The sequence below is a fragment of the Macrobrachium rosenbergii genome, chromosome 4 (assembly GCF_040412425.1).
Source record: "Macrobrachium rosenbergii isolate ZJJX-2024 chromosome 4, ASM4041242v1, whole genome shotgun sequence".
Classification (NCBI taxonomy): domain Eukaryota; kingdom Metazoa; phylum Arthropoda; class Malacostraca; order Decapoda; family Palaemonidae; genus Macrobrachium; species Macrobrachium rosenbergii.
In genome coordinates this window covers 82205816-82223768 of record NC_089744.1, presented here as the reverse complement: position 1 = coordinate 82223768, position 17953 = coordinate 82205816, and the positions used below count along the sequence as shown (strand labels likewise).

At 40.2% G+C, this 17953-nt stretch overlaps 1 protein-coding gene across 1 annotated transcript in view; it reads right to left on the bottom strand.

The window, feature by feature from the left end:
- The window catches only part of LOC136836305 (golgin subfamily A member 4-like), a 520799-nt gene extending 513012 nt beyond the window's left edge, over positions 1 to 7787 (bottom strand). Inside the window, exons 1-2 of the mRNA XM_067100429.1 lie at positions 7545 to 7787; positions 2393 to 2503 (exon numbers count right to left, since the gene is read on the bottom strand). Coding sequence (XP_066956530.1) covers positions 2393 to 2482 — 90 coding nt within the window. The 5' untranslated portion in view covers positions 2483 to 2503; positions 7545 to 7787. The remainder of the gene's footprint in view (positions 1 to 2392; positions 2504 to 7544) is intronic.
- Between the last annotated feature and the right edge of the window lie 10166 nt (positions 7788 to 17953).

The following is a 17953-nucleotide window of genomic DNA, read 5'->3' as shown; positions in this document are numbered from 1 at the left end:
ACTGAACAGAGTTTCAAGCATCTTTAACCAAGCTTGTAAGAAAATTCATGGGTATCATTCAAATACATTAACCCTTAAACGCCGAGCCTCTATTTACAAAAACGTCTCCCGTATGCCGGCGGCGTTCAGGAGTTAGCGACGAAGCGGAAAAAAAGTTTTTTTAAAAAAATCACAGCATGCTTAGTTTTCAAGATTAAGAGTTCATTTTTGGCTCATTTTTTTGTCATTGCCTGAAGTTTAGTATGCAACCATCGGAAATGAAAAAAAAATATCATATATAAATATTGAAATATATGACAACGCAAAAAAAATTTTTCATATATAATTTTATACAAATCGTGCTGTGAGCAAAACGGTTAAAGCTAACGGGTTATTTTGTTTTTCTTTGTATTGTACACTAAATTGCAATGATTTTGGTATATAACAAATTGTAAAACGATCAAAGCAACACAATGAAAATATTATCACAAAATGATGCATGAATTCGTAACGCGCAGACGTAAAAAAATGTTTTTTTTAAAAATTCACCATAAATCAAAATATTGTGCTAGAGACTTCCCGTTTGTTGAAAAATGAAGCTAATTGATTGAATATTACTAGACTGTAAGTGTTTTAGCTTACAATTGCAGTTTTTTACCATTTCGGTCGAGTTAAAGTTGACCGAAAGTCAAATTTTTTCTATTTATCATGATTTATATAAAAATATTTCAAAACTGATAAAAGCTACAACCATGAGCTATTTTTTGTTGTATTTTACATGAAATTGCGCACATTTTCATATATAAAACTTTATGTAACGACTAATATAAAACGGTGCAAATATTACGATGTGACGAAAGAATTTCTGAGATGTTCGGCCGAGTTACCGCGCGGATGTAAGGAAAATGTTTTTTTAAAAAATTCACCATAAATCGAAATATTGTGCTAGACTTCCAATTTATTGCAAAATGAAGATAAATGATTGAATATTACTAGAATGTAAGAGTTTTAGCTTACAACTGTGTTTTTCGACCATTTGGTCGAGTTAAAGTTGACCGAAGGTTGAAATTTTGGCAGTTATCGTGATTTATGTGAAAATATTTCAAAACTGATAAAAGCTACAACCATGAGCTATTTTCTGTTGTATTCTACATGAAATTGCGCACATTTTCATATATAAAAGTTTATGTAACGACTAATGTAAAACGATGCAAACATTACGACAACGTGACGAAAGAATTTCTGAGATGTTAGGCCGAAGTTATCCGGCGCAGAGCGTAAGGAAAAAGTGTTTTTTTCAGAAATTCACCATAAATCGAAATATTGTGCTAGAGACTTCCAGTTTGTTGCAAAATGAAGATACATGATTGAATATTACTAGAATGTAAGATTTTTAGCTTATAATTGCGTTTTTTACCATTTCGCTCGAAAGTTAAAGTTGACCGAAGGTTGAAATTTTGGCAGTTTTCGTGATTTATATGAAAATATTTCAAAACTGATAAAAGCTACAACCATGAGTTATTTTCTGTTGTATTCTACATGAAATTGCGCACATTTCCATATATAAAACTTTATGTAACGACTAATATAAAATGGTGCAAACATTACGACAATGGGACGAAAGTATTTCTGGCGCAGACGTAAGGAAAAAGTTTTTTTCAAAAATTCACCATAAATCGAAATATTGTGCTAGCGACTTCCAATTTGTTGCAAAATGAAGGTAAATGATTGAATATTACTAGAATGTAAGATTTTTAGCTTACAATTGCGTTTTTTTACCATTTCGGTCGAGTCAAAGTTGACCGAAGGTTGAAATTTTGGCAGTTATCGTGGTTTATGTAAAAATATTCCCAAACTGATAAAAGCTACAACCATGGGTTGTATTTTCTGTATTTTACATGAAATTGCGCACATTTTCATATATAAAACTTTATGTAACGGCTCATATAAAACAGTGCAAAAATTACGACAAAATGACAAAAGAATTTCTGAAATTTTCGGCCGAGTTGCAGCGGGCGTAAGGAAAAGTTTTTTTCAAAAATTCACCATAAATCGAAATATTGTGCTAGAGACTTCCAATTTGTTGCAAAATGAAGGTACATGATTGAATATTACTAGAATGTAAGAGTTTTAGCTTACAATTGCGTTTTTCGACCATTTCGGTTGAGTCAAAATTGACCGAAGGTTGAAATTTTTTGTAGTCGACGTACGGTATGTCCACTTGGCATCCAACTGACAATTTTAGTCGACGTATGATACGTCCAGTAGGTGTTTAAGGGTTAATTTCCATCATGTTGCTTGAAAATTTTCAAAACGCTATGAGCACATTAGTTTATATCTGAACATTTAGAGGTTCAGTAACTTGCAATCAATTCACATCTGAACATAATAGTAAAAATATACAGCAACTTACATTCATTGTTGGGCCCATGGATAGGTCTTCCTTAACAGTTTTCTTCCTCTTCTGAGGTCTGGAGTTTGATTCATCATCATTATTGTCCATTTCTTACGATGTTTCATCTACCTGTATAGTAAAATAAAAAACAAATATCCCATTGAAAGATTATAAAGAAGTACATAACAATAAGTACAAATTCGCAAGGTTACATTAGAGCGCAACACACAATATTCCTGATTCATGACCTACTTGTCTTAAACCAGTCCACATTTACTACCAACAAAATACCTAAGAAGTATAAGAGAAAGAATGTGAAAAATTACTGTAAAAGAAATGGAAGTTCTAATGCCAAGGTATGCAACGAATAGAACATAAACATGTACTAACATGATGGATAATGTAAAAAATTTCCAGTTTCAAAAGTCATTTGTATTTTTCCGTGGTATACAAACCAGAACTGACAAGTGTTCTCAAGCATGACCTGGAACCTGTTGTCATTGAAACTTTCCTTAACTACCAATTAAGTACCCTGAACAAATTTTCATATTAATCTGTAATTTTCTTAGGTATATAAACCAGAACCTATTAAAGTGGGAGTACTCCTCAGTCATGCTAGCAAAACTGGTACTGAAATTTAGTAACAAGGTACTTAAATGGTAGCAGAGGGAAATGAGTGGGGAGAATACTCTTCACCCCGTTAGCAGAAACGTTTTCCTTTAGCATCAGGAACAAAGCTACGTGGTTGCGATGTGAAATATGATGAAAGACTTTGGGTATGTATACCTATAAAAATAACAAATTCTTAAAATAATTTGTATTTTTTCCTTGGTATACAAAACAAAGCCTTGTATATATACAAGTAACCTCAGTGCAAGCTGGAAGGGTTGCTGAGCTGGGTAACAAGGACATTTACTGGTGGTTAAGGGGGTGAGTTGGTTAATATCACAAGGTAGTTAACACAGCCAATGAGTGTAGGGTCTTTCCCCTTCACACCCCCAACCACCAGTTAACCACAGCGTTAACAAGTTCAATGACCGTTTCAGCTTGCACTGAAAGATTATCCTTTATAAAATACAAGTTTGTATTTAAGCAGGAACAAACCAGCTTCTGTTGTTAGTCATGGTTCCTGTGATAAAGTTGTGAAATTGTTACCTAGATTATTTCAACTGTATTGCAAAATTTCACACAAAAATTTTATGCTCCAGAAGGAAAGGCTATTATTTTTCTTCAGGAACTTTTAGTGCTTCCTATTTCCTTGGCCTGCCCGAAGCACAATTCACCTCTAGCATACTAGGCAGATGGACCATTATTGTATTATAACCATTTGTTGGAAGTTCCAAAAGTGAAGGGGTATACATAAGTGTAATTAGTGTATTCTGTAAGTAATTATAAAGGTTCTTCCCTTGAGGGTTCACACCTTCCAGCATGGAAGTTTGATTTGTTAGCTAACCATTGCTTAAGTAAGTGTTGGGACCACCCTACTATAATTGTCTTAAGATTCCCTCCAATATTTACAATACCCTAAGTTAGGTTAGGTATTGTAGCCTCCTACTAGCTAAGGACCTAGTGTCCTAGGTTCATTAGGCTAGGTTAAATCACAACCCTATTATTTATTTTAATTTACAGTGGGTGGGGACAAAGCTTCCAAAGCCAGGTTAAAAATGGTGCACTACATTAGGTTAGGTTACAACCCTATTATTTATCTTAATTTACAGTCACCTAAGTTTGGCTGAGTGGGGAGGATCTGAGGGGGAGCAAAACCTCCCCAGCCAGGTAAGGACTGAGGTTAGGTTATAATAAACCCAAATAACTTGTTTGTGTTTTCCTCCATCCAAAACTCAGTTTCCATCTGTGGTCTCCCATAATTATAGGTATATGAGGGTTCATTGCTCTAAAACTACTACTTTGCTACCAACATTAACTTTAGAACGTTTAAAACACACACTAAAACATAAGAATATCATATTTCTAATCTGGAAAATTTACTGGGTATGAAAATGTCCATGAGAACTTTTGACAAATCAAGCTTGTCTTATTGAATAAACACATTACCTAGACTAACTAGCCTAATTGATTGGAAAACAAGGATAATCCTAATTCTAAGAAGAGCTTCACAAAAAAATATCGTCTATTAATGAAATTTTTGACTGAACATTATACAAAATGGTGTATAAGATGGAGTACGGGTGGGATAACATGAAAAGTGTACCAAAATAATGAGAAATTTACCATCTTTCGTTTAGGCTTTTATGTAGAAATGCTTTGCAAGGTGCCTTGTTTAGTGCATGCCCCTTGGGGATGAACATAAATAGCTAAGCAATAGGCAGTAATTGTTCACTTTATTCTGGTAAATTTCTCAAATTATGTCACCAGTACCACAGCATAGGCTACACAAATTTTTCTATATTGTTCAGTCAATAAATTTCACTAGTAAGCTAAATGATATCTCCAGGTGTAGCTCTTCCTTAGAATTACCAGGAAAAGAGTAGACTGCCCTAGTAATATTTCACATGCAAGTACTCTAGCCTAGACCCTGCCTAGTCTATGCATTGCAAGGACTGATCCTGATTCCTAAGTGGTCATTCCACAAACACTTGACAACTAGCCTAGACTAACTAGCCTAGGGCAAAGCTTTACAAGTTAAAACAGATTTTCTAGTTTTAACTTTGGGTTTATTATAATCCCTTCTTCTACCCTCCCTTTACACTCATTTCACTGCATAGCCTAAATGTTCTTGTCACTTACTTTAGGACAGCTATGATTTTCATTTTAACAGTATTAAATGCACCTTTCACTTATAAATTTGTTGGGGCGAGGAGAATTAAGGGAACAAGGTTCTGCAAATGAAAACAAACCTAACCTTGGTAATCCTACAGTTTAGGAGTCTAAATTCACTGCTCCCTTGTGTGTGTTTGTTTAAGTTTTCTTTTCTATTTTCAATTTCTTCTTTCAACAGCTCTGCAAACAAGTATACTTGCTAAAATATGAGCAGTTTATCTGCTTACAGAAGCAGAGACTGTAAAGAAAACAATGGGAATAAAAATCTGCATCTAATGCGAATAGTGTAGTGTGCCTGCAACTGTGTTTGTGGAGTGGGGGCTTAGGAACCAGGTAGGAACCTGGCACAGGCTCTTTCTCTTCAGCAGCCACTTTTTGATAAATCTGAAAAAATGAGCAGTTTACCTGCTTACAGAAGCAGAGATTTACGAATTTCTCAAAATCCTATGGGTCCGTATCCCCTACGATGTATTTTTTTTTTATTTACATTAACATTTATTCTCTTTCTGTTTCTTTACAATCTCTGCTTCCTTAAGCACATAAACTGCTCATTTTTTCATTGTTTTCCACGATTCAATACAGTAAATATTCAATAAATCTGCGTGCTGATTTTGACTTTACGTAATGCAGTGAATTTGGACCCCAAAACTGTGGGATTACCCTAACCTTTCCTAGGACGCTGTATCTTCACGTAACCAGATTTTACCTTCCTAACCTACATTAGGGCGCTGTTCCCTGACCTGGCTGGGGGTTTCGCCCCTCCTGGACACCCCCCTCAAGTAATATTAAACATCGGAAACATGGAATAACCTTCCATTAAGAGGCACTGTTAGAGCCTAATCCTATCAAGCAGATTTTCTAGTTTTTTTTACATTTCACTAATTAACCTAGGCCTATAGTTTCTTCTGGCCTCCCTAACACTGATTTTGCATTGTAATTGTTGTTTCACTTAGAACAGGCTATTCTTATTTCAGTCACACTTGTACTTGGACTATCCTATTTCATCGGTAGAACCAAGCCAGAGCTCCGCATCGGGTATTACTTCAGAAATTGATTTTTCCTAGAGTATTTTGGTTGTTTGTTAAGACTTCACCTTATTTTTTGTCAGTCGACTGTAATTAACCTCAGAAGTTGTATGATGAAGTGCTATTGCGCATGCGCAGTGTTGTCGGGGCGCTTTTGATAAAAAGTGGAGTTTCCTTCACTGGGGTTTTGCGGGCTCTGGCCCCCGACTAAGCAACACGGGCTGCTAGATTAGGTTAGGTTAGGTCAGCACTACAGTTCCTTTCATGATAGGTTTCCAAAACCCTGCGTTCCCAAAGGGTGCCCAACCATGTTGGGTTGATTTGAGGTTAATAATGACTGACTGACAATAAACAACACTACCTCCTTCATCAGCAGCGCTGAAGTATAGGAATTCCTCAGCTAAGACTCTGCTGGCCACACGTTTGAATCTCTGACGGCCAATGAAGAATAAGAGGAATTTATTTCTGGTGATAAAAATTAATTTCTCGGTATAATGTGGGGTAGATCTAAGTAGTAGCTCCGCGGTGGCGATTCCCTTCTAACATGACTTTTTCTACAGTTTTTTGGTTGCTAATTATGGATTTACCTTCAATTTTTGTTGCGCGAATATAATTAACCTGTAATTAACCCCTAAAGTCCATCCAACAAGGGGTTTCCATACGTGATCTTCACAAGACAGAGCACAGGTACGTCTATTCTGAACAGTTCATATCCCGCCTGGCAAGTGCAATAACTTGTTAATGTATGGGTACTGCACCCCCTGGGCCAATACTAAACACGGCGAAGGGACATTCCATTTGGCCGACAACAAACAAATGCACCGCCAGTATCAGAAGCCCTAAAAGTGTCGAAAAAACCTTCGGATTCCACAATAAGCTGTAGGTCCCGTTGCTAGGTAACCAACTGGTTCTTAGCCACGTAAAATAAGTCTCACCCTTGGGGCCAGCCCTCTCTCGGAGAGCTGTTAATCAGCTCAGTGGTCTGGTTAAACTATGGTATACTTTTTAAAGTATAGAAAAAATCAATTTCCAAGGTAATAGTACTGGCAGAGTTCTTCGTTAGAAATACCCTTTCGTCTTTCGGGCTTCACGAATTTGAGTGGGCACCGAGGCCTTCCTACAAATGGGCTAGATTGGGCCTAGGTTGGGCGATCTTCCAGTGTCAAAATTTTTCTTTGGTAAATTTACTATGTGACAGTCTCGTTACCTCCCTTAGGTACAGGATTTGGGTAAAGGTAAGGGCTGGGGAAGAACATACTACAAAATGCAGTAATTAAAATACTAGCCTACGGCCTGTCCTGCGGTACCTTATGTCCTACAGTTTTGGACTCAACGTCAACAAGGAAGAGATAATTTTAGCCTACCTAGGCCTACTATGAACAACGATGTCCTTGGTGCCCGTCAAGTCATACACTCTTTTCAAATAGTTGTCTTCATAATTCTTGTATCATACTCGTCCCTTTCTTCTTTCGCAACCTAATTGGTTGAGCGATTAACTTGGTGGCAATCAGTCACTTCTGTAAAAGTCCTTAATAATAACAGTCCAACTTCTCTTCTTCTTGTTCTCTCGTGCAGGCTTCGGCTGAAGTCCTCCAACTTTTCCATTCATTTTTCTGTACCACAATATGATCAGAGGAAAATTCATATATCAGGCCTAATATGTGTACACTCAAAGTAACATTCAAGGAGTAAATTTACTAAAAATATACGTCAGCAAACTTGCGTAGTATTATTCCATTTGTGGCATAGAGAGGCTATAGAAGGAGCACCAGAACCTTGTGTTACCAAGAGCAGTGGTGTCATACAGTAGAAACGGAAGTCATAATATATATATATATATATATATATATATATATATATATATATATATATATATATATATATATATATATATATATATATATATATATATATATATATATATATATATATATATATATATATGCGCTTAAAAATCACAGTAGAAGCATGTGACTTCAGTAAATAAGCGAATACCACAGGAAAAAAGTTGCTCATGGTTTCCATTATGCTTAAAAAATCACAGTAGATGCAGTGACTTCAATATATAAGCGAATACCACGGGAAAAAAGTTGCGCATGGTTTCCATTATGCTTTAAAAAATCACCGTAGATGCATGTGACTTCAGTATATAAGCGAATACCCCAGGAAAAAAGTTGCGATTGGTTTCCATTATGGTTAAAAAATTACAGTAGATGCATGTGCCTTTAGTATGTAACCGAATACCACAGGAAAAAGATGCGCGTGGTTTCCATTATGGTAAAAAATCACAGTAGGTGCATGTGACTTTAGTATATAAGCGAATACCTCAGGGGAAAGTGGCTGAATTGGGCAAAGAATACTCATTATTGGTGAATGGCTGTACCTGTTTAGATACGTAGCTATTTGGTAGTTTGGATTGTTACAAGCAGCCAAAATAGGTCTAAAAGGAATATTATCTTTGTGTATTTTCGGAAGACCATATAACACTCACTTTATTTTTAACGAGAGAATTTACAAACAAGCTGATGGTATCTTTTATGGGATCCCCTTTAGGTTCCATTATGGCCAAACGCTCGAAAGGTGCCCCTCAGCATGTCCTCGCTTCTATAGAAGATATATAAATGATACAATTGCTTTATTTAGATTGGGGGAGGATGCGGAAAATTTCTTAGAATATATTTATAGCTTACACCCAAATGTACAGTTCACAGTTGAGCACGAACACGATGATAAACTTCCATTTTTAGATATTTTAATCACTTGAACTCCTCAAGGTTTTAATACTAGTGCTTTTAGAAAATAGAAATTTATAGATCAAGGTACGAACTTTTACAGCAGTTTCTCTTTTACGTTTAAATCACTGTTGTACCGTGCTTATATGTTATCTTCTACCTGGCACAACCTTCACGATGAGATTCTGTTTTTATTTCAGTTTTCCAAAATAATTCGTATCCTTCCTTTTTATTCAACAAGTATATAAATAGCTTTTTAAATAATAGATTTCAACCCCGTCAGTCCATGCCTACTGTCCCTAAATTGCTAATGTATACCTCCATCCCTTTTGTACATTCTAAGAAATTCAAACAATTGTTACAAAATTCAATTCGCAGTACATTTTCACCTCTGGATATCAGACTATTTTTTTTTTAATCCTAAGACCATTGGGTCATTGTTTCACCATAAGGATAAGCTTCCCGCTTTGATGCGGTCTCTGGTGGGTTCACTTGCCCAAAATGTCAAGTTGGAAAATATATCAGTCACCAAGAGTATGCTCAAAGTGAGAGTTAATTCTCATCTTGGAAATTAGTCACCGAACAGGATGTCTGTTAAAAACAAAAGAGTTTTCTAATATAAGAGATCATTATAAATAATGCAAGAAATCTTTTTCTCATGAAGATTTTAATATTATCGCCCAAGTGTAATAATTGTTTAATAATAATGTTGTTATCACTTGTGGCTTGATATGTCAATTGTCCTGACTTACATTCGGAGGCTACCATTCATTTTAGGACAATTAACTCAGACTAGCCTATAAATGACAGTGACAATTCAGACCTAGGTATAGGCTAATACAAGTGTGACACACCAGCCTAGGTTAATAAACCCAGGCCTACTTATAACCTGAACTGGTACATGACGTCTAGACGTAGACGGACGAATCTTCATTTTTGTAATTAGGGTTGAGGGAAACGCTGACTCCCGCTGTTTGTTTAATGTTTCTTAGTAGGAGTGTAATGTTAATTTTATTTATTATTTTTCTGTTTATATCTGGTATTCGCTTAAGAAGATTCCTTCTTTATAGATGTTGATCTTTCTAACTTTGTTATGTAGTAGCGTAGTTTTTCTTTCCCAGGAGGTCTTAAGAAGACACAATTGATTTTTCTTTCTTCATTAGCACCAAAGAAGTAACTTTACAACAGAAGTATAAGGTGAAATATTGCACAATTATAAGGTGAGTCCAAGTGAGCCTGTCTTCTCCCTTCTTTATCAACCAACAATAGTTGAGGCTTGCAACCTCACACCTTCTTCTTTGTGCCTAATTAGCCGCTCCTTCTCTGTTCTGCTCTCTGCTGCTTCTCTGCTCTACTCTCTCGTCTATTCTCTTCTATTCTGCTTTCCCTCTTCAGAGCTGGACTTGATAAGGATTTTTGGAAGTTTTTGTCCCGCCCCTCTGTAGGCGGAATCTTGGTTTTGGTCCGGCCCTGTAGATGCTTAATTGGTAAGACTAATCTAAAGACAGCCCATTTGGGTGGATTTCTGGAAAAAGCACCGCCTTCAAAAAGGAGGTGTTTGACGTCACAGGGACTTATAATTTCCGGTGGCTATTTATCCCACTAAGGCCACCATGCATTTTTGTTTTGAATTCCTCTTGATTACGAACTCGATTAAGAGCAGTCATAATGGCTTTTGTAACAACTACACAATCATAACACTTACTCATGTTTTGCTTGTCTAATCACGACACGGTATTGCTGTTCTAGCTCTAGTTTACAAACTTCTTTGTTTCTGAGTTCTCTCTCTCTCTCTCTCTCTCTCTCTCTCTCTCTCTCTCTCTCTCTCTCTCTCTCTCTCTCTCTCTGTGCCTTCTAAATCTCTCTCTCCTTTCTTCTCTAACTTTCAATGTCTAACAATGGAAGGTTTCTCTCTCTCTCTCTCTCTCTCTCTCTCTCTCTCTCTCTCTCTCTCTCTCTCTCTCTCTCTCTCTCTCTCTCTCGTTGTTTTGATTAACACTTAGAATATTCAGAATTCCCAGTTATCACTACAGGAGGATACATGGTGTAAACAACTTATTCCTAATGGATTCCTTCTACAATGTTGGAACTGGTTCCTAAACTGGTAGCCTACTTATACTGGTACCCTATAATGGTTCTTATACTGGTTCCCAGTAATACGCAAAGTTCATTTAGGACAAACAGCATACAGTCCTTAGCCTAGGCTATACAGTGCTCATGTCTAACTTAACTGTCACATATCTTTACATGCATAATAGGTGGAATTTAACTCAAGAATTGACATATTCATAAAGTTATGGATGTATATCGCACATCTTAGCCTACGGTTGGTGGCATTGCAACAACGTGCAAGCTCATCATGGTGCAACTTACGTAACATTACCATAACAACACTTGGTAATTTGCTGTTACATCAAGGTAAAAATACAAAAGAACACCATTAAGTGTTATGGCAACATGTACATTATAAACTAAAATAAGTGCATACCTTCTACAAGGGAGAAATATGGCATTTCAGTGAAAATAAGGGGAGCTACATTCCTTTCCCCTCTCAAGTCGTCATACACGTCTCAAGAAAACCTCAACTTCCGAGTGGTTCACTGAACATCTTGGTAAGATGAAAACCAATTCGTTTTTCCAGTCCCCTAATTATGAAGAGTATTGTCATTAAATTGAATGAAGGATTTCCATCATTGCACAAGCACCCAGTGACCACTCTCCCTCCATCCTGGAATCTTTAACTATTACAGCTTATTCCCTCCTAAACAGCTAGTCCTCTTCCAATGTTTTACATATAGCTTAAGTTGGCGTGGTCCTCCTGAGAACTGAGAATGCCACTCAGATCTTAGCTCCCATAGATTTAAGTACTAAACGTTCTGATACTATTTTTTTCTTAATTTATATTTGTTTATGTTTTTTAAATAATAGGTTTTTAAAAATATTTTTTAATGTTTCTTTAGTATTTATTATAGTTTAAGTTCCGTGTTTTAGGCTTCATTTCTATCCTTTGTATTCTTACAGCACTGATCATCATCAATCCTCAGTGCTGTAAGAATATGTAGTCTCGAAAATTTGGCCAAATAAATATATAGGGTGTTACGCTGGCTGTTTGATGTTTTATTCCTGGTATTGTAAGGGCGTCAAATCGCCTCTCCATTTTTGTGTTTCGCTCCTCATATGTACTGTACATTAATCACGTTATATATGTTACTTGTTATTATTTCAGATTCTTTATGTATCTCATTGTATGCATCATTGTACGGCCTTTCCGCCGATATATATATCTCTATTTTACATGTTCTGTAATGCATTATGTATGTCTTCTTATGCCTGTTAACAAATACAATTTCTGTATGGATGCAGTGTGGGGTCTCAGGTCACCCGCTACCTCTCCGTCCGCTTTCTGCTTTATAAACACCTGTCGAGGATGGTAATGAATCAATCTTTCACTTCTGACATTTCTTGAACCTCACAGCATATATATATATATATATATATATATATATATATATATATATATATATATATATATATATATATACACACACACACACACACATATATATATATATATATATATATATATATATATATATATATATATATATATATATATATATTATCAAGAGCATCTTCTCATACACCATCTTCCATGCAATAAATCAAATGAAATGAGGACTAAGCAAATAATTAATTCATTTTAGTATGATTCACTGTAGGTGAATTCGCCTCTATAACCTCTCTCACCACTGCCTTTAATCTCTTTCTTGTCCAAGTGCTGCCAGAATTCCTTAATTCCAGGTGCGGACCTGACCAGAGATAATTGTCACCCAAGGCAGGTCAGCTGGTGAGTTGAACATGTGGTTTCTGCCATCTTGAAAGTTCAGCCATGCTGCCCGTATTTCTATGTGGGCAGAATGATCCAAACACCACCTAAGAGGAGAAAAAACGTAATTCCTGAAAGCCATAAAGGGTTTTGGAGAGAGACGCTCGGCCTTAGAATTGTTCAGGTGACCCCAGAGGACAGATGTCCATCCCTTGTTCCATTAAACTGCCTATTTCCAACACATGTCTGGCAGTAACCAGAGTAACTTTTGTTGTGAACTAATTCACTTGCCTTCCCTCTCACTGGTCCTCATAAGAAGAACACTTCAGCTCCGAATTAAAGTAAACTACCAGGATTTAAGATTTTTCGTCAGCCACATTCCCTATTCGCCTGTTCCTTCCACTTCTCGTCGGTGCAGCATGCCATGAGAGCTGCTTTCAGAGAGCGGTGCGCCCTCTCAACCATGTCATTCGCTGCGGGGTAGTATGCTGTTGTGCTATGTAGAGTTGTACCCATCAGGCATGCCAAGGGGACCCAGAGCTCTGACAGGAAGGCAGGTCCCTTGTTCTTAGTGATGCTGTCTGGCACTCCGAAGCTTCTTATCCATCTGGAGAGGAGGGCTTCTGCGCATGATGTCGTGGATGCCTCATCCATGGGGGTTGCTTTGGGCCAGCGGGTGGAGCGGTCTATGATCATCAGGAGGTATCTGGCTCCCCCCAACTGCGGAAGGGGCCCGACGACGTCGATATGGATGTGGCTGAATCGCTGATGAGGCTGAGGAAATCTCCGATCCTGGATTCAGTGTGCTGGGATGTTTTGCTCGTCTTGTAAGGACTGGGGTATGAGCGACATACTGGCTGGGTGTTTACTGGTTTATTGGTAGTTCCTTACTGAGATAAATGTACAGAATCTTCGAAGATGTTATTGACGCGTGCGAGCGGTAATGTAGCGTCTACACACAGACAGGTAAAACAGAGATAAAAGGTTCAGACATCTGTGTTTGTCGGCAGACAAACAGATGGCGATATCAAGAGACATGATTAACACACAGTGATGAAACATACATCAGTGGAAAGGCCAGGAAATTCTACATATGGCCAATTGCTTGAGATTCAAGACAGATTAATGGATACAATGCAGTAGCATAATATATGTGAAATGGAGAGACATTTGGCGTCTTCACAAACAGAAACACGCATACAGTTTGATACAGAAGATTCGTTGGAACATTATGAGTACATGATTAGAATGCTTGCATGGCAATGCAAGTAGTGGTGATTGTACATACATTAAGACAACAATGGCTAGGGAGAAACAGACGGAAATATTGTATGGTTGACATAGCGTTCCTGTAGAGAAAGAAAACGAGACGCTCCTGTTTTGTCCTGTCGACTCCGATGATGATGATGATTGACGAACACACGAACACACACGTGTTTGGAAGAGTCAGCGTTGGCTCTTACAAGTACTCTCCCCCAAGACATGTGTAACGTCTGATTGTTTGGAAGAGACGGCGTCGGGGCGACGGGCTCTTACAGTGTTCCCCCCACAAGCAAGGCATCGATGCGGAAATTGTCTTGCCGACAATTGTAGTTGGCTCGAAGGGCTTGGGCTAGGGGCGGGTAGGAGGCTGAAGGGCGGCACCGGCCAGCAGGAGCTCGAGGAGGACAGGAGCTGGTTGAAGGGTGACATCGGCTGATCCTTCGGTGGCCGGCTCGAGGGCTGAAGGATGACGGCGGCTGATCCTTGGTAGCCAGCAAAAGAGGGGCGGCAGCAGGCTGAAGGATGCCGTGGCTGGTCCTTCGTTGGTCAGCTCGTCCAGTACGAGTGCGGGGGCGGCTTCAGGTTTCCTGGAGGAGGCATCCAGGGCTCCGGTGGTGGAGTGGGTCATCTCGGAGGGTCGGACTTCTACTGAGAACTAAGGAACGGCGGGAAACAGCGAGGCGGCGAAGGGTCTATTGGCGCGTGGGTCATCATCTTGGGTTGGCCAGGTCCTTCGGGTCACTCTGGGGTCACCAGTGTAAGGACTGTGATATGAGCGACATACTGGCTGGGTGTTTACTGGTTTATTGGTAGTTCCTTACTGAGATAAATGTACAGAATCTTCGAAGATATTATTGACGCGTGCGAGCCGTAATGTAGCGTCTACACACAGACAGGTAAAACAGAGATAAAAGGTTCAGACATCTGTGTTTGTTGGCAGACAAACAGATGGCGATATCAAGAGACATGATTAACACACAGTGATGAAACCTACTTCAGTGGAAAGGCCAGGAAATTCTACATATGGCCAATTGCTTGAGATTCAAGACAGATTAATGGATCCAATGCAGTAGCATAATATATGTGAAATGGAGAGACATTTGGCGTCTTCACAAACAGAAACACGCATACAGTTTGATACAGAAGATTCGTTGGAACATTATGAGTACATGATTAGAATGCTTGCATGGCAATGCAAGTAGTGGTGATTGTACATATATTAAGACAACAATGCTTAGGGAGAAACAGACGGAAATATTGTATGGTTGAAATAGCGTTCCTGTAGAGAAAGAAAACGAGACGCTCCTGTTTTGTCCTGTCGACTCGATGATGATGATGATTGACGAACACACGAACACACACGTGTTTGGAAAAGGCAGCGTTGGCTCTTACAGTCTGGCACGGGATGCAGCTCCTTGTCCACTGGCGGACGTCCTTGTTGATGCCATGCCAGACGAACTTGTCAGTCATGAGGCATGCCGTTGTGCACCCCGATGGATGGGAGAGACCTTGGACGCTGTCGAACACTTGTTTCCTCCTCAGTGTAGGCACCAGGGGCCGTGGGCAGCCAATGCTTGTGTTGCAGAGGAGAGTTGTGTCCGAGTTTGCTAAGGGCACGCCTTCCCATTTGAGAGCTGTCACTGCTGTCCTGTAGCTCGCCATCTCTGGATCCGCTGCTTGTTCCCTCGTGAGGTCTCCTTAGTTGATGCTGAGTTGAAGGGAATTGATCTCTATTCTTGACAGAGCGCTGGCCGCTGGGTTTTCTTGCCAGGGACGTAGTTGATGATGCAACCAAACTCAGAGATGGTGGTTAGGTGCCACTGTTGCCTTGCAGACAAGGCATCCCCTGTTTTGCAAATGCGTGAACCAAGGGTTTGTGGTCCGTTAGGATTGTGAATTCAGTTCCTCCAGCAGGTACTTGAAGTGCCTCATGGCCTGGTAGATAGCCAGCAGCTCTCTGTCGAAGGCGCTGTAGTGGGTCTTCGCTGGTGAAAACTTGCGACTGAAGAAAGCCAAGGGCTGGGGTGTGCCGTTCACCAGTTGCTCAAGTACTGCACCACAGGCGATGTTGCTGGCGTCCGTTGTCAACCTGAGGGTAGCGACGGGGTTGTGGTGAGTTAAGGTGGGGGCACTGGAGAGGGTCCTTTTCTTCTGGATGAATGCCTGCTGCTGCGGAGCTTCCCATGCAGATGTATTCAGTTTCCCCTTCAGGATTGACGTCAGGGGGCACATGATGTGGGCGACATCTGGGATGAAGTGCTGGTAGTAGTTTATCATCCCAAGGTACTCCTGAAGGGCCTTGATGGTTTGGGGTTCTGGGAAATTTTCTATAGCTTTTGCTTTAGAGGTGGTGGGGCGCACTCCTGCTGAGGAAATCTCGTGGCCCAGGAAGTCTACTTTTTCTTTCCCGAAGATGCACTTGTTGAACCTGACAACTAATCCACTGTCCTGCAGGCGTTTCATGATGGTGCGGAGTGGCAAAGTTGTTCCTATGGGGACCTGGAAAGAATGAGGATATCGTTGACATAGCAGATGCAGAAGGGCAGATCTCCCAAGATGGTATCCATCAGGTGCTGGAAGGTGGCACCTGCATTCCTGAGACTGAAAGTGGAATAGGAAAATGTGTAGCTCCCGAAGGACGTGATGATGGCGGTCTTTGGGACGTCGTCAGGATGCACAGGGACTTGGAAGTACAACTTCAGTAGATTTGGAAGTACAACTTCAGTAGATACATCTTGGAGAAAATTTTGGCTCCGTGGAGGGTGCCTGTCAGGTCGTGCATGTTAAGGAGTGGGTAGTGATCTGGTGTTGTTACCAAATTCAGGTGTTGATAGTCCCCACAGGGCCTCCATGAACCATCGGATTTCTTTACCACGTGGGGAGGGGGTGCCCATGGGCTTGATGCCTTTTTACAAATGCCCATATGTTCCATTTCTGCAAAGGCCCGTTTGGCATCTTGTAACTTCTGGGGGGACAGATGATGGAACTTGGCATGGGTTGGTGGGCCCATCAAGGTGATGTGGTGGAAGATGCCGTGCTTTGCGAAGCCCCAGGTGACTGGCGTAGTTCTGGTTTGAACACGTCCGGGAATTCCTGTAGGAGGGATGTGTAGCTGTTGGGGGCTGCAGAGCATGTGGAGGGCATCCCGGATCCGGTGGAGAGCTGATGGGAATGGCACATCCCTGTGTCGAGGAGGTGTTGTCTGGCGATGTTGACCAGGAGTCCGTGGTGCCCTAGGAAATCCGCGCCCAGCAGAGGGAACTTAACATCCGCTACAATGAAAGGCCAGTGGCATCTGCGCCCCAGGATTGAGATAGCCCAGATCAATGTGCTATAAGTGCAGATGGGAGTTCTGTTTGCTGCTATGAGGGAGGGCAGTGAGTCAGGTATCTTTTCTAAACCTTCCCTGGATGGCGGGAAAACTGACTGCATTGCCCCCATATCAACCAGCAGGTGGCGTTTGGAGATCTCGTCTGTGATGAAAAACCCTGCTGGGTGGGGGGAGTTGGGTTTCGAGGCCACAGTTATTTGTAGCCGCCTTTGTCGTTTTTTGTGAAAGAACACAGAGGCCTGCAGGTTCTGGCGTTAGTCCCAAACTTTCTATTGTAGAAACACCACATCGGGTTTGGCCATGTCTTGTGCTCTCTGAATGGCAGTCTCTTCTCATAAACGGTGTTGATGTCTCCATTGTCGTCGCCGTCTTCCTCCGACAGGTTGCAGGCTCCCAGGGCGGCGGCTGCAAGGGCAGTGGCATGTGTCGAGGCCTTGGTGGCCTCGTATAGTTTCTGGGCGTCGTCGACTAAGGCATCCATGTACAGGTTCTCTGCATCCCTTATCTGGCGCCGAACTTCCTGCGGTAGGAGCTGAAGGAAGATTGCTTTTGTCAGGTCAGTTGTTTTCTTCCTCCCGTTCTCGTCGTGACCTGGGAGCATTACTAACCCTCACAGCTGGT